The sequence below is a fragment of the Malaclemys terrapin genome, chromosome 1 (assembly GCF_027887155.1).
Source record: "Malaclemys terrapin pileata isolate rMalTer1 chromosome 1, rMalTer1.hap1, whole genome shotgun sequence".
In the NCBI taxonomy this organism is placed as follows: Eukaryota; Metazoa; Chordata; order Testudines; family Emydidae; genus Malaclemys; species Malaclemys terrapin.
The window spans coordinates 38,649,872-38,675,140 of record NC_071505.1 but is presented as its reverse complement, the minus strand read 5'-3'; the positions used below and the strand labels follow the sequence as shown (position 1 = coordinate 38,675,140).

The 25,269-nt window shown below is 41.0% G+C and overlaps 2 protein-coding genes across 2 annotated transcripts in view; both read left to right on the top strand.

Annotated features, from left to right (window-relative positions):
- The first annotated feature begins 3,141 nt into the window (after positions 1–3,141).
- On the top strand, positions 3,142–7,920 carry LOC128834071 (secreted frizzled-related protein 2-like). The gene is made up of 4 exons (XM_054022537.1): positions 3,142–3,425; positions 4,045–4,214; positions 5,435–5,527; positions 6,738–7,920. Exons 1-4 carry the CDS (start codon positions 3,142–3,144, stop codon positions 7,046–7,048), a joined length of 858 nt encoding a protein of 285 aa, XP_053878512.1. The 3' UTR covers positions 7,049–7,920.
- A 3,132-nt stretch (positions 7,921–11,052) lies between these two features.
- Positions 11,053–25,269, top strand: part of HDAC10 (histone deacetylase 10) — a 35,222-nt gene continuing 21,005 nt past the window's right edge. The window contains 13 exon segments of the mRNA XM_054022525.1: positions 11,053–11,098; positions 11,101–11,187; positions 12,182–12,248; positions 12,829–12,963; positions 13,975–14,071; positions 14,616–14,713; positions 14,979–15,083; positions 15,280–15,348; positions 15,956–16,082; positions 20,324–20,389; positions 20,746–20,805; positions 21,171–21,260; positions 24,706–24,812. Of these exon segments, the coding sequence (XP_053878500.1) occupies positions 11,053–11,098; positions 11,101–11,187; positions 12,182–12,248; positions 12,829–12,963; positions 13,975–14,071; positions 14,616–14,713; positions 14,979–15,083; positions 15,280–15,348; positions 15,956–16,082; positions 20,324–20,389; positions 20,746–20,805; positions 21,171–21,260; positions 24,706–24,812 (1,154 nt within the window).

Sequence of the window (25,269 nt, the reverse complement as noted above, 5' to 3'; positions counted from 1 at the left end):
TGCCTGCAACAAGCTGATAATTTGTCTTAGATCTATGTTTTGCCATTATATAATAGTTTGGAAGAAATCAAATAGGATTTTTATATAAAGAGTGTGGGAATTATGTTCAAAATAGTTAATAGCCCCCAGGCCTTTTAATAATATATGTTTTACAGCACTCAAAAATGTGCTAGGAAGCTCACATTACTAATAAGAAGGCAGGGTTCCTATGCCGGAGCTTCCAACCTAATTTCAGACATAAAACAATGAAAAACACAACAAAATAATTCTGAGGGGCTGAAGGAAAGGGGTTACAACAATAGGATTATGAGGTTACTCAGCAAAGGCTTGTGCACAGCATGGATGAATACAGAACTCCTTGGGGTTTGTTTGAGTATTTTGGACACATGGGGGTTTGTTGGAGTTGTACACATTCTCCTGCAACTCCGAAATACGCAGTGCAACTAAGGCTGAGGGATGCAAAAGGGGCTGTAAACCACCTTTGTGCTCTCCTAGTCCTGCTTCAGTTGGGCATTGGGCCAGCCCATCAGCATATGTTACATCACCTGTAAAGAACCCCAAGCAGTTGTTACAGCTGCCAGGGATTGCCAGGACACAGAGAAGCCTTGATCACAACTCTGCTTCTTATTCATGTGTGCCTCCTACTTTGGCAATCAGAAGAAGCGGTGGTGCCCTAAGGGCCTTTTTAGAGGAGGATTTTACCTACATGGTGTTATCTTCCCATGGGTTATATATGTTGGGTGAAGGTGACCCCATTAAGGCCTCCCCCATTGATTTAACTGGAAGTTATGTACGTAGAGGTTTTGCAGGATCAGGTCTACGACTTAGCTCTGTGCACACTGAGCAGCCAAACCATGTCAGAGGACAGTTTTAAGAGTTTCTTTGAATTGGTTTGAAACTCAGGCCCAGATTCTCCTGTGTTAAGGCTGCTTTGTGCCACACTGTCATTGCAAAGTAGCTCTAAAACCAACAGGTAAAAGCCTGGCCCAACTGAAGTCAATGATACTAAACCAGTTTCTTTGGAACTACATCTTTACTAAGTTTAAACGTGGCTCCTAAATTTGAGTTGAAGATGGAGCACTTGATGAACTTGACATTGATGAATAAAGGCTTGAAGTGTTTCCCCATAGCCCTAATTAGTCTTATTTTGTATTGCTCTTCTCTAGTTTGAGGAAATGGAGACAGGTATAAATAAACCATATTTGTCCTCAGAAACAAGGAGCAAGAAATGAAACAATGAAAGAAAAAAATCCATGGAATATTTGTTTTTTCCAAACAACAGTATTAATCCCTGGGAACTTTTATGTTGTCATTTTTCAGGGTATTTAAACAGATCATGTAATTTTCCTGCTAGCTTACAAACAATAAAACAAAAATATATGGTGAAATCCTGTCTCCCACCGAAGTCAGTGGGAGTTCTGTCATTGATTTCAATGGGTCTAGGATTTCACCCCTACACATTTACACATACACTAGATACCTGATATCTAGTTATTGTCTTTCTAAAATCTGTTGCTGCTAGAGGTCTGAAAACATTCTGGAAGAGTCTATTTTAAATCAAGCACTATATCTACCATGTCTGAACCCTTCAAAAAGCTATTATGAGTCTATTTGTTTTAATTATATACACATCTATTTATCAGCGAAAATACTTTGTAGTAGATTTATTCTGATTAGGACCTGACATTTTATTAATATCTAAAAAGTTCTTGAAATAAGTTTACATATTGTAAAGCAGCCGAATTATTGTGTGTTTCAGAGTAAAAAATGAATTATTTGAGGAGAAATGGATCAAGTGATAAGAAATGGATTAAAAAAATGATATAAATAGAGCTGATGGGAAAATCTGTTTTCATAAAAATGTAAAATTTCCATGAAATTTTTTTATCTAAAGTTTGAAACTCAAAAATTTTCATCCGTCTTTTGATATATTTTTTCTAATAGCAATATGTATGCTAGCTGTAACTCAGATCCTATACGGCCTCAACTAGTCTGCTCCCTTTTCTGGGATATCTGGCACCCTTTGTTTTAATACTATGTAAGAAAATAACTTGCACTGTCAGCAATTCTATTTATTTTTAATTTACAAAACTGACAGAACTTGTGCTAAAAAAAGGGTGATGGGAGTAGTATTTGCAGTTATACATTTTCATGTATTTATAAAATGTTAATGAAATGATATTCATTTATTAGTAAAATAATTAAAATACATAATCATCTGAATGCCTTAAATGTGTATCATCTTTCCTCTCAAACACTCCCAAAGTCCTGTACAAACTATAAGCAATATTCTGGCTTTGTGTAAGTATGTGTTGCCATAGATGACTTTAGCTGAAGCCAGAATATGGTCCTATACTATTCCATTTAGGAAAAACTTCCCCCACCTCTGAACTTGAATATACCTTCTGCTAATCTAGTCAATGAAAGATGAACATTCCATGGCTAAATATATAACCCTGCCTCTGGATATCCTACTCAATGAGACAATACAGTAAATTCCATAAGTGCTCAGTTCTCTGACTCCTGTTGAAATCAACAGTAGTTGTGGTGCACTTTACACTTCATGGGATTGGGACTTAAGAGAAGTTTCCAGACAGAATATTCTTTTACGAACAGAAAGCTGTCTCCTTTGTAGTTCTTGGTCACATAAAGAAAGTGCCTCTTGAAGGGCAATTACCAAAAGCAAAACATTTTCACTTGATAAGTAAACTGGGCTGTTTTTTTTCCGCCAAATCAGCAATGTCTGACAACAAAAGAGACACACCAACCCCAGGAGACAGCCTGTCTGTCAAGTACTTTTCTAGGGGCTTGCTTAATTTGATTTAGCATGCACATAACAAAACTACCATGTGTCACAATTTAATATGCCACATAGCATGCTGCAGCACTGACATTTTCAGACTCATGAAATCCCATATGTAAATTTTTGCATTTAAGGAAAGTCATTGTCTCCACCTCCCTGGTTATCACAACAATCACTTGAATGGGCAATAAGCTCTTGGTCTTGTCCTGAGTGTTTTGATAAGCTGTTGATAAACGAATGGGGCAGTGAGCTTGTATATAAACCACAAGGCTTGTGTGTCTGAACACTGGCGAGGGACTTGACAACTCCATATTTAGCAACTCAGGAGTCACACAAAGATGTTTCCTGCAGCACAGATGCTCTTTGCTCTGAGTAGCTTCCTAAGATTGACAATGGGTTTTGACATTGGATTATCCACTAAGTGTGTAGCAATACCTATGGAGATGGGCATGTGCCACAGCATTGGTTATTCTGAAATGAGGCTTCCCAACCTGATGGGACACACAAGTATGGCAGAGGTTATTCCAAAATCTGCTGAATGGCACCACTTTGTGGAAACTGGCTGCCACCCTCATGCAAGGACATTCTTGTGCTCTCTGTTTGCGCCAGTCTGTTTAGATACGTAAGTACCATGTCATGTTCTAAAATCCTGCCTTGTGTACCTGAATAGATATCAATCTGAATGCATGTTGTTAATCTTAAAATGAAGATAATTCTCAGCCAAATTGTTTCTCTTTTGCTGAAGCATTATTTATTAACTTTTCTTTTGCCTGCCTGTTCCAGGAAAAAATTCCACACAAGTGTTCTACTTAAACGTTGGTCAAGATGTAAAAAAAAAAAAGAGAGAGAGAGCGCTGTGATCAAACAATGTTGGGTTTTATTTTGTTTGATTGCTGTGTTATTCATTTTAATAATTTAGGGTCCAATCCAACTACTGCTGAAATCACTTATTGGACATAGAAGTAGGCCCTTATTGAGTGCCTATCAAAAATAACATACAGGCATTTTTCTTTAAACAATGCATGAATTCTAAAAGCCAGCCGAAGGCCCAGATACAGAATCTTCAGCAGCACCCTCTGTCTGTGTAGAATTGCATCACTGATGAAGACTGAGGATGTTAAACGCTGACATGTAAGAAAGACTTGCACAACTCTGTACAGAATTTACTGTAGGAATAATCACTATTGTCACTGACTTCCAATAAATTTAGCTGATTGGACCTGATTTTTATTTTTTCACAGCTTCATCCATCCTTGTAGGAGTATGTGTGTCGCTGTTCGTGACAGCTGTGCTCCTCTGCTCCTCTGCCATGGACTGTCTTGGCCTGACAGTTTGGACTGTGATCGTTTCCCTGCTGATGAGGACATGTGTCTAGCATCTCTTAGCAAAGAATACAAACATATTCATAAAGGTAGATGGAGTAGATGGGTGGGAGGGCGGTGAGCTCTTCTAAAATCAAGTGTACAGAATCAATCAAATACAACTTGAGGGACAAATTTTGAAAACAGTCTCTTGTAAATAGTCATTTCCATGGTGCACATTTATTCAGTTTGTGCATGCATGCAGATCCATTTTGCACCCCATCCTGTGAAGTGCTGAACACCTTCAGTGTAAACTGGGCCAGATTTTAATTGGTATAATCAGTATAACTCCACTGAAGTCAAGGAAGGATGGTCAGAAGGCAGGAGGAAGGCTAATACAATCATGCATATATGCAGCATAATCAACACTGTATCAATAGAGGTCAATGTATTTTATTTATTTACTGATAGGCGTGTCTATGGCCCTCATCACCATGTATTTGAGTACTTCATATACACAATAAATTTGCCTCACAACAGCTCTGTGAGGTAGGGAAGGATTCCCATTTTAGTTCTGGGAAACTGAGGCACAGAGAGATTAATGCCCAGATTTTAGCACCCAGCAGCTCCTCTTAAAGTCACCTTTGGAAATCTGGCCATAAGTGACTTGCCCAAACTCAGACAGGAAGCCTGTGGCAGAACCAATACCATTTCCTGAGCCCTAGTCCAATGCCTTAACCACAAGATCTTCCTTCTAATGAATTTAGCATAGCATCACCAATAGATTTGCTCCAATACACATACCATAAATGGTACAAATTGACACCCTTGTCACTCTTAGCAAGGACTGAATGGGTATGGAAAATGAAACCCCTTTTCATCCATAGAAGGGGGCCCATTTTCAGAGTACTGTCTGGAAGCTTGTCTATGTCACACCTGTTCTGTGATTAAGTGGAGAACATCACCAGGGCCGGCTTTAGGAAGTGCGGGGCCCTACTTGAATACCCGGCGGCAGCGGCGGGTCCTTCACTCGCTCTGGGTCTTCCGTGGCACTGAAGGACCCGCCGCCGAAATGCCACTGAAGACCCGGAGCGAGTGAAGGACCCGCCACCGAAGTGCCGCTGAAGACCCGGACCGCTGCCGGATGAGTAAAAATTAAAAAGTTAGGCGCTCTTCTTTAGGGCGCGGGGCCTGATTCGGGGGAATTGGGGGAATCAGCCTGAAGCCGGCCCTGAACATTGCTCTTCAGGCCTGTCACTCTAGCACCTTTCATTGGCACTAAACTCAGACAAATGACAAAACTTAACGAGACTTTAATATTTCTTACCAGAATTGCCAAAGCCTATATGCCAGACCTGCCCAGCAGTGGAGGAATTCTTTACACAGAAAAGAGTACTAGACGTTTTCTGTGCCAACAACTTTGGTAAGTTCTTGTTAGTGTATGTATGATTAAAGACACTATTATTTTGATTCCTGAATAGTGGACATACTTTGTCACTTCAGATGTATTCAAAAACTATCTCTAATATAATTGGTAGTTTGTGAGGGGACATCAAGTGCTAAATCCTGATGTCAATGAGTTTGGTCACCGATTTCAGGGTGTGCGTGTGTGTGTGTGTCAGGATTTAGCCCCAAATGAATATTTTCTGGAACTTTTTTCTCCTATAAACCATATATAAATAGGTCCTATGCTGATTTCTTTTGAATGATGAGGTTGCCTTATTGTCTATTTTATAACCAAGTGGCTTTTTTATTCTAGTCTAGTTTGCTGTACTTTACTGCAGTGTACTTTATGGATAACATCTGTGGCAAAGGAGTGAAGTGGCTTTTTTTGGTAGTTAAAACCAAAAGAAAGCTGAGGCACTTGGCTGTTTGACATTAAGAGGAAAGTTCCTTACTGAGTGTGTACATGTGCATTATTCCTGTTAACCACACAAAGCAAGATTCAGTAAACAGTAACATTAAAAAAAATCTTACCTGATGAGGTTTGAAAGTTCTGGCTGCTGCCTCATTGCGGTTCCACTGACAATACTTTGAGATTACAGCTAGAAGCCTCTTCCAGAACCCACAGAAGTCAATGCTAAGACTTGTATTGACTTCAGTTGACTTTGGATCAGGCCTTAGGAGAAGCGTGTGTGGAAATGCAATAATGCAGTTGGATGTGGGGAAAGAGCTGGATGGGAAGCTTTACTGAGAAAGGGAAAAACTAAAGAAGGTGGAGCAAAGAGCAGGCAGCAGTAGCCAGATATTTTGCTGGTTGATTCTGCTGAAAAATGGACAAAGTCACAATTTCAATAAGACCATCTGGGATACTGGACTGCCCTACAAAGCTGGAATACCAGTGTGCTGGAACATCTGGTCACCCTAGTAGTTGGACACATGCAGTGTCACTAAAGATATATGACAGTGATCTTTGTGGGGTTACATTTTCCTGATTGTGTGATTCACTGAAAAACTTCTCTTATTTATGTCCCTCTTAAAATACTGCCATAATCAATGGCAATGACCCAAAACAAAGGTATGGCCTAATACTTATACTGTAGAATACACTATGGATCCCTCCACTGCTCATTAGGCAGTATTCCTTGCTACATTTAAATAGTTAAAGCAACTTATGTGTTTTTTTCCCCCAGCGGTGAAGGTAAAGCTGTCCAAAAAGAGAACAGTTTCTGGTGATCAGGAGTATAATATTGAATGCCAGGTGGAATTCATCAACCAGGGTTTGCCCTTGCCTTATGATACTCGGAATATGATACAACAGTGGTTGCTTATGAATGAAAATTGTACTCAGAGGATGACCCAAACCTACCGCCCCATGGTGTATCTCATTGTGGGGAATATTGAGGAGGGTACCGTTTTAGTAAACCAAATTTACCGCTGGCAGAGGAGGGACTCCCAGCTGACTTTGGCCACACGGAAGTGGAAACACCATAAATGTTTATAAATATTTATCTTGTGGTCCCTGATACATGTAAAAGGTGACTACACTCCTCATACCAATGCAATCTTGTAAATAGAAATGTATTATAAATGCAATGTAAAGTCTTAATGTAATGTTTTTTAAATATGTTATAATAGGTTGAATTCAACCTGGGTGTAAGTGGACATAAGTTCTGTGTGGTAAATGGTCCAGCCACTTTGGCCCAGCATGTATAAATGTGTATCCTCAGATTGTTGTGAAAAATCTTGCATAAAATGTATAACACTGTCATAAAACACTTGCTTAGGCAAATCATAACAATGAATGCTTCTAATGCTGTTTGAGGTGCTCAGCACCTCTGAAAATCTGTCTGTCTACAGTTTCTTAAGTTTTCTGTATTGCTCATCACTGTAATATCTCAGTATTGACTTTTACATGCCTAACTGTGATTTTAGGTGCCGAATTTTAGGCACCTGCTTTGATAAAATTTGGCCTAGATCTACACTAATAATCTACTTAATTTCTTACATTGATGGAGTGTTTTAAAAGAAGGTGGCCCTCTACTGGACATTTCTATATGGATAAAATGGTTTCCTTTTCTGTCAAATAGACATCAGTTTGACTGCCTCAGGGCCAAAGGGCCTCAGCCTCAGAAGGACATAGTTGGATGGCTAGTTTTATTTTATAATGGGTAGCACTTACAATACCATAGTATTAATATTTTAATGCATAAGACGAGTACAGTTTTTGAAAAAGTAATTTCTTTATTGTGTGTGATCATTTTGAAAGTGTACACTCCTACTGGAATCTGAATCAGAACTTTGCTGAATGTATCTAGTCTGTTTTCATTTTATTAATTAAAATAAAACATTTGTTACTTTAAAAAATCAACACAGGTGCTCTGCCAGCTGTCTCTGGGAATTACACAGGAATAAGACAACTGCAAAAGGCACTGCTAATATTCAAGAAATGTAAAACATTATACTGGCCAAATGATTGTAATTAGCATCATCAGTTGTAGTATTCCTGTGCTAATCTTAAAAAACAGTAGTGATGGATGGGGCTCAGCTTAATTTCAAACACATAAGAACTAATTTCATAAATATGTATAATCAGCACAAAAACATGTAATAGCTACTGCATAAATTATCAGCTACACCAGTAATATGCTACCTCTTGTGTTTGTATATTTAAAAAGTTTAAAAAAGAATCTGGAATTTTAAAGCAAGGTCCTGTCTAAGGTCCCAACTACATCTGCTAGCACATGGTCCTCTACCATGCTCCAGGGCATCCTTATTAAAACTAAGCAAATAGTTTTTTAGTGATTCATTAATCTCCCTCTTGTTCACTTACATACAAAAAATTAAAAATCTAGCTTACACTTAGCTAATATATACAACTTTGTGTTCCTATCATTGTTAGCCCTGGCTTCTCTCCTCCCACCATTATGTCTTATACTCACCTGTCACATATTGTCCTTAGTTAGACCCAATCCTTTAATAAAGTCTTTGATTGAGTCTACCCTTACAGAGCTCATTGGGGACTGTAAGCTCTCTGGGGCAGGGACTGTCTTCTGTCCCATGTTGTTCAGTTCCCAGCACTATGGAGTCCCACTCTTTGCCTAAGGCCAATAGTAACAACATGGCTTCTTCTTACCAGTGAGGACAAGAAAATACGGGACTGAATCAGATCTTAATAAATAACCCACTTCCTTCCCTGATGAACCGAGGGACGCACCCCACCCATGTACTTATTCTTTACACCAATATTGACTTGGACTCTTAATATATTCCATGGGTGGCATACCCGAACCTATATATCCACTGATGCTTTAAAAACTCCCACACCCCAATCTGGATCTATGCTGGTTATGTGATATGTATGTACTTCGTGAACCTTGTAACCGATACTCGCAATCCCCCATAACCCAAGCCCAACCCCAGATGTACAGTACCTTCCCTCTTGTGTAAATTTGATTTCAAACATTAACTTTAATAAAATATTTTTAAAGCTGTTTGCCCATCCATACTGGCAAAAAAAAAGTTGTATTTAAACCGTTATAACAGTATCCCCTATTCATAACAGAGAGTTGTGTACAAGCATGTTTATTCAAGTAGTGCAGATAGGCCCCAATATGAATCTTTTCTAGTAATTAAAATCCATATGGCATAGAAGTTTCTGTATATATTGTGGAACCCTTGTTATGAATTGAGTAGTGTTGTTACTGGGAAAAATCCCATCCTTAGGTAGGTGTCCACAATTCCCATTGACATTAATTAAATGTAAATCATTTGCCAGAGGATGTTGTGAAGGCCAAGACTATAACAGGGTTCAAAAAAAGAACGAGATAAATTCATGGAGGGTAGGCCCATCAGTGGCTATTAGCCAGGATGGGCAGGGATGGTATCCCCAGCCTCTTTTTGCCAGAAGCTGGGAATGGACAACAGGGAATGGATCACTTGATGATTACCTGTTCTGTTCATTCCCTTTGGGGCACCTGGCATGGTCACTGCCAGAAGACAGGATACTTGGCTAGATGGACCTTCGGTCTGACCCAGTATGGTCATTCTTATGTTCTTATATACATGCATCTGAACCAGAGCTAGCCCATAGTTTGATATTATGGACTGGAAAGCTAATACAGATTGAAAAATATCCAGAAGCTGAAACTTGGAAGCTGTGTTGTATAATGAAGCAACTGGTTAAAAAAGCATGTCGTTCAAAAGCTCAGGTCATTCTGTCCTGTGGCTTGTTTGTCAATCTCTGGTGATACAATGGTAAATATTTAAAGAACTCTGTCAGTGCTTATACAAGTACCAACTCCCCCATAAAGGTCGCATAAAAAGGCTCTCTTCAATGTAACAGTCACACCCAGCAGTTGGTGACCCATTTTAGAAGCACAATAGCTCTCAGAATGGTCAGCAACATCACTAACCTGGTTTTGATCATATTAAAAGGTACATTTTGAGTATGATCTACAGGGAATTAGATTCGTGGTTCTTTATAAAAAATAAAATGGGTTATTTCCTTAGTTTAGTTTTATTTACCTTTATATTGGGGGATTTAGTCAGGGTTTAGGTTGAAGGGTTTTGTTGGATTATGGCAAAAAAGTTTAATAAAATACTCCTGTTTTAAACCGTCCCTGTTTGGGAGTGTAACAAAGACTGGCCCAGAAAACACATTCAAAAGAATCCCTGACAAAGGGGCTGATACCAGTTTGCACTAATGATATGTTTACGGCACAGCTGCAGCGTGGCAACTGTGCCGCTGTAGCGTAGACACTTGCTACAGCGATGGAAGGGATTTTACCTTGAGGGGTGGTAGCTAGGTCCAAGCAAGAATACTTCTGTTGACTTACCAGTATCTATACTGGGGTTTAGGTCAGCAGACTGTCTCTGAGGGTGTGATTTTTTCACACCCCTGAGCGACATAGCTAGGTTTCAGGTGTAGATCAGGCCTAAGTTTATTTACACAGCTCTGGTAGTGTAAAGGGGCCTCAGAATGGATATAACTTACATATTTACCCACCATAAAACCTCTTTACACATGAGAGAGGTGTAAAGTGACCTTAGTGTAATGAAAACCAGGACCTTTAAGTTTCCTCAGTGAGGTTCACACACACACACACACACACTGCCCTGCCCCTCACACATACACACAGTGTCCTGCCACCCCTGCCCCAACACATACATAGAGTGCCCTGCCGGTGCCCCCTCCCCCACAGTGCCCTGCCACCCTTGCCCCTCATACACACAGTGTCCTGCCCCTCACACACATACACAGAGTGCCCTGCCGGTGCCCCCGCCGTCCCAGTGAACCGCCACTCCTGCCCCTCACACACACAGTGTCCTGCCACCCCGCCCCAACACACACACACTGCCCTGTACCTCACACACAGAGTGCCCAGCCCCACTAGTCCCTCGCACACACAGTGCTCCGCCATCCCTAGTTCGCTCTCTTTCTCTCACACACACACACGCCCTACCATGGAACTCCTCCCTCAGAGATCGGTCACGTGAGCCACTTCAATGGGAAGGACGAATGAGGGAGGTGGAGGTGGAGCTGGTTGGGGGGGGGTTCACTCCGGATTCATGGGCTGACAAAGGAAACAGGAAGAGAAGACAAAGGGGCCACGCCGCAGCAGCGGTACAAAGACAGCCCAGGTAGGGGACGCAAGGCCCCAGCTCAGAGCAAAGATACAGTAACCCCCCCTTCTCCTTTGCACCCCCCTTCCCCCGAGGGGCGGTAACCTGAAGTCTTGTACCACCTGCACCCCTAAAGCCCAGGCACAGCCCGGGAAGAGAACGAAGAGTCCATGGCCTTCTCCTCCCGCAACTTGCACCGTTCTTCTATGCGCGCCCGCCCCCACGTGGTGGTTGCCTGCCTGCAGGACTGGTGCATTCTCATACCCTCTCCCCCAACTTCTTTGTATGTGTTTGCACGGCTGAGCCAAGCGGTCTCACGGCCTTTTGTGGGGTGCCACTGACCTCGGGTTATGGTGTGAGAGCGCTGGAGCTTCACTAGCATCCCGTGTTCAGACAACTCGCTCTTCGGATTATTTTTACTGGTGGAGGGTGGGGGTGACTGGATGATTTGATTTTGCAGTTGGTCCTGCTGCAGACACGCGATCTATTTAAATAATAGGGCAACCCCGTGTAATTTAGACGTTCTAAAATAAACTGAATCGAGACTGAACTGGAAAGCTGAGCTGATATGGGCAGTTCTAGGTTACATATTAACATCCCACTGACTGATCTCTGGTCCTTGCCTTTGATGACACCAGTTTATTGTTTTGCATTTGAATTTCCTGTATGTCATTTTATATCCGTTTTTTAAATTAATTTATTTTTATGTCCATAAAACCCATCCTTCTAAAAGTAAACCTTATAAAGGTTAACGTGATAAATTATGATAACTGTAATGGCTATGGTATAAATAATAACACTTTGGTTTCACCAATCTGAGGATTACCCAATATTTCACAAACATACATTCAGACCTGACAGATAGGTATGTATTGCAGTGTTACAGTTTGGATAACAGAGAGTCTAGTGCTCTAATGGCAACAATGTTGCTGCGTATTTAGACAATTGCAGGGCAATTTTCTGCCTGAATATGCACAAATGTATCTTGGGATGTCTGTTTTGTTTTGTTTAGCAATGGCTTCAGGAACAGCTTTGATTTATGATGATGAAATGACAAGTTGCAAACTACTTTGGGATGAGTAAGTCAGCTGCAGATTTGCTGCATTTTTTTTATCAACAATCCGTTATTCGAGAGTTTTTAGAAATGCTGTATACAAGAGCTGATGGGTGGCCCTGATTTCCATTTTGTGAGCTGCATTTTCTTGGGACCCAGAGAGTATTTTGATTTTATCGCTTTTGATCAAAGTAGAATCCTGCTGTAAATCCCTTTTTCTTTGCTGGCCTTGAGCATTATTTATCTCTGATACTCTTTTCATTTGAGTACTCCTGCCTTCTTTATTTTGGGTCTCTATCTCTATTTTTTTATTGATTTTTTTTTGGCTTTGTTCTTTGTTGGTTACACTCCTGATGTTTTTAAAGAGCCACATAAAATTCCTTTTTACTCTTGCATTTTTATAACCAAAAAATGTTTGTTGTTCCCACACCTCCCCAATTCCACAAACTGGAAAGTTTTCAAATATCTTTTTTCTTTCATTCACCCCTACAAGAAAAAGGAATCTTCTCACAATGAAATATTTAAGCCTAAGCATCCCTGAAGAGGATTTATAATAAACCTTGTTGATATTGTATTGTAACAAGATAATTATTGTTTATTTGTAGCCCTGAGTGTGATATCGAAGTGCCGGAAAGATTGTTATCCTCCTATGAGCAACTTAAACATTATCATCTTGTGGAAAGATGTATCCATGTACCTGTCAGGGAAGGAACTGAAGAAGAAATTATGTTGGTTCACAGGTGTGATATCAAGTATAATGTTAATTTAATCACCTGGATCCTATTTGATCTTTACAAAAACTGTTCATATATTTTGCTGCTATGAAAGGTCCTGACCCAAATCTCACTGAAATCAATTGAAGGATTCCCGCTAATATCAGTGGGGAATGGATCAGGCCTAAAATGAAAGACTGGCTAGATCTAGGTGTAGTGGGGGCAGGTGCTGAACAAACTTCCCTGCACAAGTCTGTAATGCACCTGAATCCTGTCCAACAATTTTCTTGCTTTTCCTATTCTGGGCTTCTTTTGAGCAGAGATTGCCAATTGTATACAGCGCTAACTGTGTGCAACTGAGGCTCTGTACATGTAAAACTTTAAAAGTAATCTTTAAACAAAACTGGTCCAACTTTGCCAGAACAAATGAACACAGGAAAAATGGGGATTTGTATAAATCAAATAGGAAGAGATGTTGAAGAGAAAAGGAGGGGAAATTATCCAAGATAAATTGAATCAAATAGAAAGGCATTGTATTTAATTCTGCAGAAGGCCCTGGGCCCAGAGGGACTGTGGCATACATACTCAGAGAGGGTGCCCCAGAGATGGGATTCCTGAATTCAGAAGGCCCTGGCTGTAGCCCTGGCCCAGACTTAATTGTGCCATGTTGTGCAGTGGTTTTTCAGTATGGGCAAAAGTTGATTGTACATTAGGATGAAACCACCAAGCTCAATTTTACTTGTGATCTGAATCTGGATTGATGCACAGGCATGTAGAAAATCAGGCCCAAAAGAGGTCAGAGGCCAACATGGTGAGCCACTCTGCCACCTGCCTCCCTCAAAAGACATGTAAAGTTCTTACTCTTCCTAGGGGATACAGTAATGGATTGGGACTCAAGAGACCTGGGTTCTATTCCTAGCTCTGCCATTGGCCTGCTGGGTGTCCTTGAGCAAGTCTTGTTTTTTTTTTTCACATTAGTAGAGATTTTTCAGGCATATCTGAGCTCAGTTAACCTGCTTTCTCTTTTTTTTATTAAAGTTCAGAATACTTGGAAGTTGTAAAGAGCACCCAGACAATGAATGAAGAAGAACTCCGAAGAGTCTCAGAAAATTATGATGCTGTTTACTTTCATCCGGTATGTGGGCATGGCCATTTCCCTATTGTGATTTATATAAGTGTTTCTACTGTTGTGTTAGAAATCCATTTTTTATAGCTGGAATTAAAATAGCCAACATTTTTTGTTTCTTTAAATATACTAGTAGTTTTTTTCATGAGGTACTTACAAGTATCAGTCTAGTAATTTTAACTGACAAACATAACAGCTCCACAACTTCTGCTCTCTAACCACACCACCCGATTGAAGTATAGTTCTGGATTTTATTTTAAACTGATAAAAATAAGGCGACTGAGAGTTAAGGCCAACACTTTTCTCCCATAATTCTTCCCATTTTTGCCTGTGTATTGCTCATGCTTCAGAACAGTGCATGATATACACAAATATTTCTAGTAAAAGTCATACTTGAATTTCCATTGTCAAATTCTGCTTTCAGTTACATCCAACTTCACTGGGGAGGGAACACTTCAAATAACTTGTTATAGTGATGCAAAAAATGTCAGTTATGTTTAGTTTAAACCAGCTGGTGGGTGGCTGATGATAATAATGAGATTTCTTTTCTTAGAATACTTACCGCTGTGCTAAGCTAGCAGTAGGAGCAACTTTGCAACTGGTGGACTCTGTGATATCAGGAAAAGTGCGCAATGGAATAGCATTAGTAAGGTAAAGAAGCACTTAAGAGTTCTGACCCTCACAGAGGTACCGGCAGCAGGGATAAACCATGGGACCTCTTGAGCTAAATATATGAGCCTCTACTGCCTGAGCTAAAAGATATGTCTCTTAGCCATGGCTGTAGTAGGCTCATCAATCTCTTGCTGGCCTAGCCACCACTGGAGCGGGACAGGGTGCCACTCCAACCAAGCAGGGGTTACATTACTTTCAACCAAAGTTCATTCATAGTGAGTAACCATATCAAGCTTTGTTTCAGGCCTCCAGGTCATCACAGCCAGCGAAATGCAGCCAATGGATTCTGTGTGTTCAATAATGTTGCTATTGCAGCTCAATATGCCAAAAGACAATATGGTCTTCAGAGGTTAGTGTATATTTGTCTCTGGGGTAGGTTTTCAAAAGGCACAAATGGCAGTTAGGTGCCTAACTTCCACTGAAAGTCCATAGGCTTTCTGCACCAAAGTGCCTTTAACAATCTTCTCCTCTGTCTGTTACTTACTATCCTCTTGGCTTGGGTTGCTGTGGTGGTTCTAGTGAATATTTCCTTTTGATTCATGCAGAATTCTCATTGTTGACTGGGATGTGCACCACGGGCAAGGAATTCAATATGTATTTGAAGAGGATCCCAGGTTTGTAATTTTCTTTTGCATGTCAAATTGGTTTATTTTTGGTTGCCCCTCTGTAGAATAAAACCCTTCTTATTTTGAAAATTGAAATTCCTACAAAATGCCTCTCATTCTTCTAGGTACTTCATTCTCTCTGAAATTGTATTTATTTATTCTCATTTGTCAATCAAACTGAAACAAACCTTTAAACCTAATTAAAAGTAATTTGTAACTCTACTCTAGAAAAATTGACACAACATGCGCCCTGTGGCTACCTTTGTTTGCTGATAGAAAGCTCTCTCCACACCTGTTTTCTAAAAGCTACAAACTCTGAGCCCATCAGCAAGACCCCTCTTTCGAAAATTCCCTTTCTTTGGCCCTAGAGCAGTCTATGCCAGAAACTTACAGCAAAAGTGCCCTAGCTGAATTTGACTGTTGTGCTAGACTATACAGAGCTTTTCAAGTAAATGAGTGCCAGTTTGTTCAGCAATATTAGTGGAGAGAAAAATGGGGAATGTTTGTACTTAAGGCCTATTTTCATGCTTTCTGTGAAATGAGCCAGAGAGGGTCAGATGTGAAAAGATCCTTCATAACTTTTGTTTCAGTTGGGTTTGTTTCTTCTTTCTTTCAGTGTTCTCTATTACTCCTGGCATCGCTATGAACATCAGCAATTCTGGCCCTTGCTCAGAGAATCTGATTATGATGCTGTTGGTCAGGGAAAAGGAAAGGGATTCAATTTAAATGTACCTTGGAATAAGGTAAATGTTGCTTGACAGCATAACAGTGCACATTCAATAGCTTTGTCTGTCATGCATTCAGGGCAATGTCTTAGCAATTTTAGAAGTAATACTTTTGATGAGAAATGCATTGACTTGATTACTTGGCAGAGGTCACATGTTCCGGCGAATGGAATCTCTTCTGAGAAAATGACTTCCAATGTGATGATTTAAACAATCTTTCACCAATTCACACATTCCCCTTCCTTTATCTGTATGTTATTTAGTTGGGCCCCAGTACAGCAAAGCATTTGAGCACATGATGAAATCCATCCCTCTTCAGCAAAGAACTTAAGCATGTGCTTAAGACTCATTGAAGTTGAATGCTTACATACTTTGCCGAATAGGGATGGATGGCTGTACTAGGGCCTTAAAAGCTAAGGCTCCAGCTTTGTATTCTGTTCCTCCTGTTTAACCGGTGCACCTGGCTTTTCCTAAAATCTTGAAGGAACTGAGACCTGGAGCCACAAAGCGACTTAAGCATTACAGTGCTCAACATTGCAATGCCTAACTTTTAGGCACCTTGAAAACCACAAAGCCTGACTTAGGATGCGAGGCCCTCTGTACAATACTCGGGGAGAGATAGGCACCTGAGAATGGGATCCATAAAAGCCAGCACTGTAGGCGGGGCAATGGGAAATGCTGACAAGAGCGGGATGTCCTAAGTCCCTCCGCTCTTATAGAGTTAGGCACCTAAGTCCAGCCTGCAGAGAGGCACCTGTCTCTGCTTGTGGAAACCCTTTGTCTGGAGTCAGGTGACTTAGGTGCCTAAACCATTTCTTATGGCCTGTCTCACTCTGCACAAGATGGCGGAGGAAGGGAAGAGAAGGAGAGCTCCCTAATAACTTTTAGCCCTGTGATTAGGCACTCAAAAGGTGGGGGGAATCCCTGTTCAAATCCCTTCTGTTCATCAGGTAAAGGAAGGAATTGAACCAGGGTTTTCCACATCCCAGGTGAGTGCTCGAACCACTGGGCTAAAGGTTATCATCCTCACTGCCTTTTTTGTTAGTGTTAGGCATGCTCTGAGCTTGCCTACTGGATTAAAGTAAGAGGCATACCTCTCTCTGTCTTCTCCTGGTTTGAGGATCAGGTTGGAGCTTAGCCATGAGATAGGCATCCAGATGCCTGTCTTAGGCAGCAGTGTGCATGCTCAGAGACAGAAACTTACCTGCCTAAGGGACTTTTACAGCAAAAGTTTAGGTACTGAGTGAATTTAGGTACCTGTAGGGTTAGGTGGCAGCCAGGCGGGGTTTTGCGGATTGCAATGGTGCCTAAAACTGGGACATAGGCACCTGTCATGGGGTTCAGGATGCAATCCAGACCAGTGAGCAGTTGTCATCATTTGCCCTGCAACCCTGAATGCCTTACAATGCTTTGCTGTTGTAGCTCCCAGCCTGGGATGTTCACATCCTACAAACATACAGGTCACACCCTGAAGTGTCTGTGTGCTAGACAGTCCTAGTTCAGCAGCTCTGACCCCAGCAGCCTGTCTATAGCCCCACTCTGTCTTCCACCAGCCTGGGTTACAACCAGCAAGGTGACCCCAACACGCTCCCAATCCCACATTTTCTCAAAGCCATGTGCTCTGCAGTGTCCAGTCCTCTCCTGGACAGTGCAGAGAAATAATAAGGTTCATTTGTTTCTTTAAAGACACACAAGCACATTACAGCTTATTAACTTAATTTGAATAAATGCAGCTTTCTCTTTAAACACAGCACTGAGTTGGTTTATAGTAAAAAAAAAAAAATTAATGACAAGACATCAGTTAAGTGATGTCAAGTAAAAGGAATATACTTAGAAAGGGCTACAAGCAAATAAAAGTGAAAAACACACATCTAACAGTCTAAAACCCAGTCTAGCAAGGTACAGTAACTCCTCGTAACTCCTCACTTAAAGTCGTCTCAGTTAATGTTGCTTCGTTGTTATGTTGCTGATCAATTAGAGAACATGTTTGTTTAAAGTTGTGCAATGCTCCCTTATAACGTTGTTTGGCAGCCGTCTGCTTTGTCCACTGCTTGCAGGAAGAGCAGCCCGTTGGAGCTAGCTGGTGGGAGCTTGGAACCAGGGTGGACCGGCAGCCCCCCTATCAGCTCCCTGCTCCCCTAAGTTCCCTGTGCGGTAGCCGCCCAGCAAGCTATCAATTGCTGGGCAGTTCAGCTGTCCCTCCCCCCACTGCCAGATGCTGCTCCTGCCCTCTGCCTTGGAGCTGCTCCCGGGAGCCTCCTGCTTGCTGCGGGGGAGGGGTACTAATGTCAGAGTAACAGAGGGTCCTGTGGCACCTTTGAGACTAACAGAAGTATTGGGAGCATAAGCTTTCGTGGGTAAGAACCTCACTTCTTCAGATGCAAGAAGTGAGGTTCTTACCCACGAAAGCTTATGCTCCCAATACTTCTGTTAGTCTCAAAGGTGCCACAGGACCCTCTGTTGCTTTTTACAGATTCAGACTAACACAGCTACCCCTCTGATACTTAATGTCAGCGTGTCCCTCTCCTCCACACTCCTGCCCCCCCACTCCTTGACCCCATCGGGCCATCTCTACAGAGCGGGGGGGTCATTACAGGGCTCAGGACGGAGGGAGCTTGCTGGCAGTAGCTGTTGTCTCAACTTGCTGATCTACTTAAAAAGGCAGTGTTCTTAGAGTGGGGTCAGAGTACTTAAAGGGGCAATGCATCTCTCTCTCTCTCTCTCTCTCACACACACACACACACACACACACACACACACACACACACACAGCATGTGTCTCTGTCTCTCTCTGCCATGCTGTCTCCCCTCCCTCCATTTGTGCTGCCTTGTAGAGTGTAAGGCTACATTAACAACAATGTGTTAACCCTTGAGGGCTCAGCCAGTGCTAGTTCATCATTTAGCAGTAAGGCATTCCCACCCTCTTCCACCCTCTGACTTCACCATCTCAACCAAATTTCACAATCATCATTGCTGTGTACAGTATTAAATTGTCTAAAATGTATACTGTGTGTGTGTGTGTAGTCTTTTGTCTGGCGAAAAACATTTCCCTGGAGCCTAACCGCCCCCCCCATTTACATAAATTCTTATGGGGAAATAGGATTCGCTTAACATTGTTTTGCTTAAAGTAGCATTTTTCAGGAACATAACTACAACGTTAAGCAAGGAGTTGCTGTACAAGCTTTGTTCAAGATGGTTTCTCACCTACATTCAGTTACCTGAGACTTCAACCTCTCCTTGATTGACGAACCCATCTTTCTCAGCTTTCAAGAACTCTGTTCCCTTGTGTCTATCTAGCGATGGATGCCGAAGATGGCTTCTATCTTCCAAAGTTTAATAACTTTGCTTCAAGAGGCGGGCTGATCTCATGCTGTTGTTCCCTTCCTGTGAGCTTCCCACCCCCTTGCATGTAAATGGGCTTCCATTTTTTGATTCCACCACGCTTAATTTACAGGAGACAGGTAAATAGTTGCATTCTATCCTGTCTGGAAAGGAACCTGTTTCACCTTGTTTGGCCACAGACTTTAAAGCATAGTATCATTTAAGTATCCATATTTCCTCATATAGTGTTGGTAAATACCTTTCACAATTATATTAATCACCAGTGTGTCATTAGCTTCCAGAAAAGACCTCTGTACACTGTATACAATACTACAGTATTATAAAAATCAGTTGATTCAGTTGCTTATCACTTGAGGTTCGCCACCCTGTGCTTATGACCAGTAAACCTTTGAAACAGATTCTTCTGAGGGTACCCCTCAAAGTAAAGTTTATTCAAGCTGTGAGGAATGCAACATGGAATCTTGTGGTGAAGGAAGCTCCATGCTTCCCTCCCCCCCCACTTGTTAGTTTAATAGCTTTGTTACCTAATGTTTAAAAGTTGACCGTCATTGTCTTTAACAGAATACTGGGCTGGTCAGAGAATCAAATACACATCGCTTTGTGTAAGTCATTCCTGTTTACCAGCTCCACTGACATACCTGATTTCAACACACTTCAGTCATCATTCCACCATATATCCATAACTCTTAATATACACCGCATACATATATCACACAAGAATATAAATGGTCAATGAGTTATTAATTTTCAAATGATACCTCACAAGGCATATTTTGTACAAAGATTATTACAATAGTATACAGGCATACTTAGGATCACAGCACCTAAAACCTTTTGTGGATCTGGCCCCTAGAAAATAAACACATTACTTTCTCAGAAAAAAGAGCTGCTTCATATCTCATGTATTGGTTTTGCAGGTTGGAATGGGGAATTCCGATTATCTAGCTGCATTTTTCCATGTGTTGCTTCCAGTTGCTTTTGAGGTAATGTTTTTGTTCTGATTTTTGAATAAAAATAATTTAAAAAAACCTTTTAAAGTGGTGTTTTTATAAATATCTGTAGGTATAGGAATGCTGTGTGCATTTGAAAAGCAGTCAGTCCATAGTTTCTACTGAAAGGAGTGGTCTGAATGACTGATGTCTGAATAGTGAAATATTGACATGAATGAGATTTTTATTTTTACATATTCAATATAAAAGGCTCTAATGAAAACAATACAAAGGCTAAGGCATGCAGCCTTTACTCAGGAAAATTCTTTATTCATGTGTGTAGTCCAGTTGACAGGGCTGGGCCCAGGGATTGCAAAAATGCCATATAATAGATCTTTGTTTTATTGTAGTTTGTTCCAGAACTTATTCTGGTCTCTTCTGGATATGATTCAGGAATTGGTGACCCTGAGGTAAGCAGTTATACAGGATTTTGCACCTTCTCTCATCTATAATTTTATTTTTAAAGTATATTTATATTTTAAATGTCATAATTGTCCAGCTATTGATAGGTAGATTTCACTTTGACCAAGTATAAAACCTCATGTTTCAGGCCTTAAACTAATCTTGAACTTTTAGGGATTAGGCTGAAACATTTATGGGTTGGTGGGGGGAGGTACAGATTTTTCCACATGTTGCACATTTCTCTGAAATATATGGTGCTGGAACCAGGATATTGGGCTACGTGGACCATGGGTGATCCACTATAGCAGTTGTTATGTTACCATCTTTGTTGACCAAGTCTTCTATTTCTTTCTAACATTTTCCTGGTTTTTAGGGTCAGATGAATGCTACTCCGGAGTGTTTTGCTCACCTTACACATTTCCTAATGCAGTTAGCTAATGGAAGGGTGTGTGCAGTTCTAGAGGTAAAGCTTTAAACGTGTCATTTTTTGGTACATTTTGGAGGGGAGGGTCTTTGTATAAGAGCCTCACATAGCCTGGAGCTAGAAATAAAAAAGATCAGCAAAATAAATTCTTTCCCTATGCATGTAAAGCTTTACTACAATGTCTTTTTTTTTTTTTTTTTTTTTTTTTTTGAAACCAGGAATGCAAGAATGGTTAAGATTTTACAGTGCTCTTGTGAGTGTGTAGGAAAACTGAATCTCTTTTAAACACATTTTGTAGTCTACACTTTTGAGAGAGAGAGAATGTATATGATGATTTTATATTCTGATTTAAAAAAATAAGGCTTTCAATGTGGGTTCATAGTGCTTGTGCACAGCAAACTGGAGTGCTATTCCAAACCATATCAGATCCATTAAGAACAAGGCTGCATTATGGACATTTTTGCTCGTAAACCTTGTCCTAGTAGAGCTTTTAAAGACATCTGCCTAAGTACATATTTACCCAGTAATGGAGTCCTTTATTGATTTCTCATTGTATTTATTAAAAAACCTCTACATGACCTACTGCTGTTGAAAGCTCTCTTTTTAACTAAGAAAATATTTTATCTTTCTGAACATTTCATGGTGCATCCTTCAAACTCACCCTCTCGATAGTATCCTAAAGAACTGATGGCTCTTTTGGGCATGTAGAGTTTGTAGAGATATTACTACTCACTCAAGGCATCCAAGCCTGGTTTCTTTCCTAAGGCGAACCCATTTCTCACCCTCATTCTCCATTAAATAGTGACAAAGAGTCCTGTTGCAACTTATAGACTAACAGACATATTGGAGCATAAGCTTTTGTGGGTGAATACCCACTTCGTCAGACGCATGTGGTGGAAATTTCCAGAGGCAGGTATAAATATGCAGGCAAGAATCAGTCTAGAGATAACGAGGTTAGTTCAACCAGGGAGGATGAGGCCCTCTTCTAGCAGTTGAGGTGTGAACACCAAGGGAGGAGAAACTGCTTTTGTAGTTGGCTAGCCATTCACAGTCTTAGTTTAATCCTGAGCTGATGGTGTCAAATTTGCAAATGAACTGAAGTTCAGCAGTTTCTCTTTGGAGTCTGGTCCTGAAGTTTTTTTGCTGCAGGATGGCTACCAGCTGCAACCCAAGTACCTCACCCCTGATGGGCCACCAGGCCAGCCACATCTCATAATTTTAACACATGCTATTTGTGATATTGCCTGACCCTAGTTACAATCCATTAGTCTTAGCAGAAAGGCCAAGAACTGAAAGAGCATGCAAAGTAAAATAACTGGAAAAGGCTCTTGTACATCAAAATTAATGTATATTGGTCTTTTACCATTCTATACCTGTCAATGGATGAATACTGGATTTCAGTCTCCAGAGGTGTCAGTGTTGCAACTTTTGAGCACTAAGGTATATATCAGAATAGATACTTGCAGATGAAAATGAGTTTAATAGAGATAAAGCATCAAGGGTAAGATTGCTCACCCCCCACTCTGACCATTCTATATTGGGTAAGAGGGCCAGAGCAATATAAAGGGGTCCTAAAATTCCTTGTTCCAGCTGGCTGAGGAGTCCCCTTGTGAAAGCACTCTAGGATCCTGCGAGGTGGAAGGGTCCCAGAGCTCAGGCTATAGCCCGAGCCCAAACATCTACACTGCAATTAAACAACCCCTGAGCCCTGAGAGCCCGAGGCAGGGGCCAGCCGTGGGTTTTTAATTGCAGCGTAGACATACCCTTAGTGGCTCAGTACAGAATTTCAGCCTAAGTTTCCCAATTGGTGTTGTGGGGTTTTTTTTTTTTTTTTTTTTTTTTTGTAAGATCATAACTGATTTCCAGTGATGCATTCAAACCAGATTATGCTTATTGGTGTCATTTCACAATGACGTATTTTAACAAGTTCACAGAATCATAGAATATCAGGGTTGGAAGGGACCTCAGGAGGTCATCTAGTCCAACCCCCTGCTCAAAGCAGGACCAACACCCACTAAATCATCCCAGCCAGGGCTTTGTCAAGCCTGACCTTAAAAATCTCTGAGGAAGGAGATCCCACCACCTCCCTAGGTAATCCATTCCTGTGTTTCACCATCCTCCTAGGGAAATAGTGTTTCCTAATATCCAACCTAAACCTCCCCAACTGCAACTTGAGACCATTACTCCTTGTTCTGTCATCTGCTACCACTGAGAACAGTCTAGATCCATCCTCTTTGGAACCTCCTTTCAGGTACTTGAAAGCAGCTATCAAATCCCCCCTCATTCTTCTTTTCTGCAGACTAAACAATCCCAGTTCCCTCAGCCTCTTCTCATAAGTCATGTGCTCCAGCCCCCTAATCATTTTTGTTGCCCTCCGCTGGACTCCTTCCAATTTTTCCACATCCTTCTTGTAGTGTGGGGCCCAAAACTGGACCTAGTACTCCAGATGAGGCCTCACCAATGTTGAATAGAGGGGAATGATCATGTCCCTCGATCTGCTAGCAATGCCCCTACTTATACACCCCAAAACGCCGTTAGCCTTCTTGGCAACAAGGGCACACTGTCGACTCATATCCAGCTTCTCGTTCACTGTAACCCCTAGGTCCTTTTCTGCAGAACTGCTTCCTAGCCATTCGGTCCCTAGTCTGTAACTGTGAATGGGATTCTTCCGTCCTAAGTGCAGGACTCTGCACTTGTCCTTGTTGAACCTCATCAGGTTTCTTTTGGCCCGATCCTCCAATTTGTCTAGGTCCCTCTGTATCCTATCCCTACGATCCAGCGTATCTACCATTCCTCCCAGTTTAGTGTCATCTGCAAACTTGCTGAGGGTGCAGTCCATGCCATCCTCGAGATCGTTAATGAAGATATTGAACAAAACTGGCTCCAGGACCGACCTTGGGGCACTCTGCTTGATTCCGCTGCCAACTAAACCTGGAGCCATTGATCACTATCTGTTGAGCCCGACGATCTAGCCAGCTTTCTATCCACCTTATAGTCCATTCATCCAGCCCATACTACTTTAACTTGCTGGCAAGAATACTGTGGGAAGCTGTATCAAAAGCTTTGCTAAAGTCAAGGAATAACACCTCCACTGCTTTCCCCTCATCCACAGATCCAGTTATCTCGTCATAGAAGGCAGTTAGGTTAGTCAGGCATGACTTGCCCTTGGTGAATCTATGCTGACTGTTCCTGATCACTTTCCTCTCCTCTAAGTGCTTCAGAATTGATTCCTTGAAGACCTGCTCCATGACTTCTGAATAAGTGTTTCCAGACTGAAACAGAAACTGTAGCTGACTATTTATTTCCATGGCACTAGCTATTAGATCCTACTTTCCGTTTAGCTAACATGCAGGCATATTTCAAAAGCTGGATGTAGAATATTTTTAAATGAAAAAATATACTTTGTATAAGCATGTTTTACAGGTAGTTTATTTACTATGCATTTGTTCTTTGCATTACACAAAACATAGTTTAATTTTCCCAGGGTGGATACCATTTGAAATCATTGTCTGAATCAGTCTGCATGACTGTAAAAACTTTGCTTAGAGACCCTCTCCCCCAGATCTCTGGAGAAATGGCACCATGCTTAAGGTATGGCTCAAGAAATACTTTGTTTCATGCTATATGTGTCTGTTCTTATTGTTTGTGGAAGATACTGATTGTACATTGAATTGGAGCTATTTGAGTGTGAGCTAGAAATCAAGTCATATGGGCATTTCATAATATTTTTTCTACTTTTATCATCAAGCCTAAAAGTGTAAAGAAAACTACCTTAAAACCTAAATGTGGGAAACAGAACATTTCATTAAAAATGCTACAATTCCAGAAAATAATAAAAATTCTCATTCCTCACATTCTTAATCCTGATGCTCAAAAATATTAAACAATACGATGATGATATTGATAAATGCAAATTAAGAAGTTAGGCCCCAGTTCAGAAAGGTACTTAAGCACATGCCTAGCCTTAAGCACATGAATAGTTCCATCAATGGGACAGTTAAGCTTGTGCTTATAATACTTGCTGAATCAGGGCTTTAATATGCTGCTA

Excerpts from the sequence above, each read along its gene's own strand:
- LOC128834071 (XM_054022537.1), top strand. The coding sequence starts at position 3,142 with ATGTTTCCTGCAGCACAGATGCTCTTTGCTCTGAGTAGCTTCCTAAGA. Across the intron at positions 4,215-5,434 it reads ATACAAACATATTCATAAAG|AATTGCCAAAGCCTATATGC; the intron begins GTAGATGGAGTA and ends ATTTCTTACCAG. Across the intron at positions 5,528-6,737 it reads TTTCTGTGCCAACAACTTTG|CGGTGAAGGTAAAGCTGTCC; the intron begins GTAAGTTCTTGT and ends TTTTTCCCCCAG.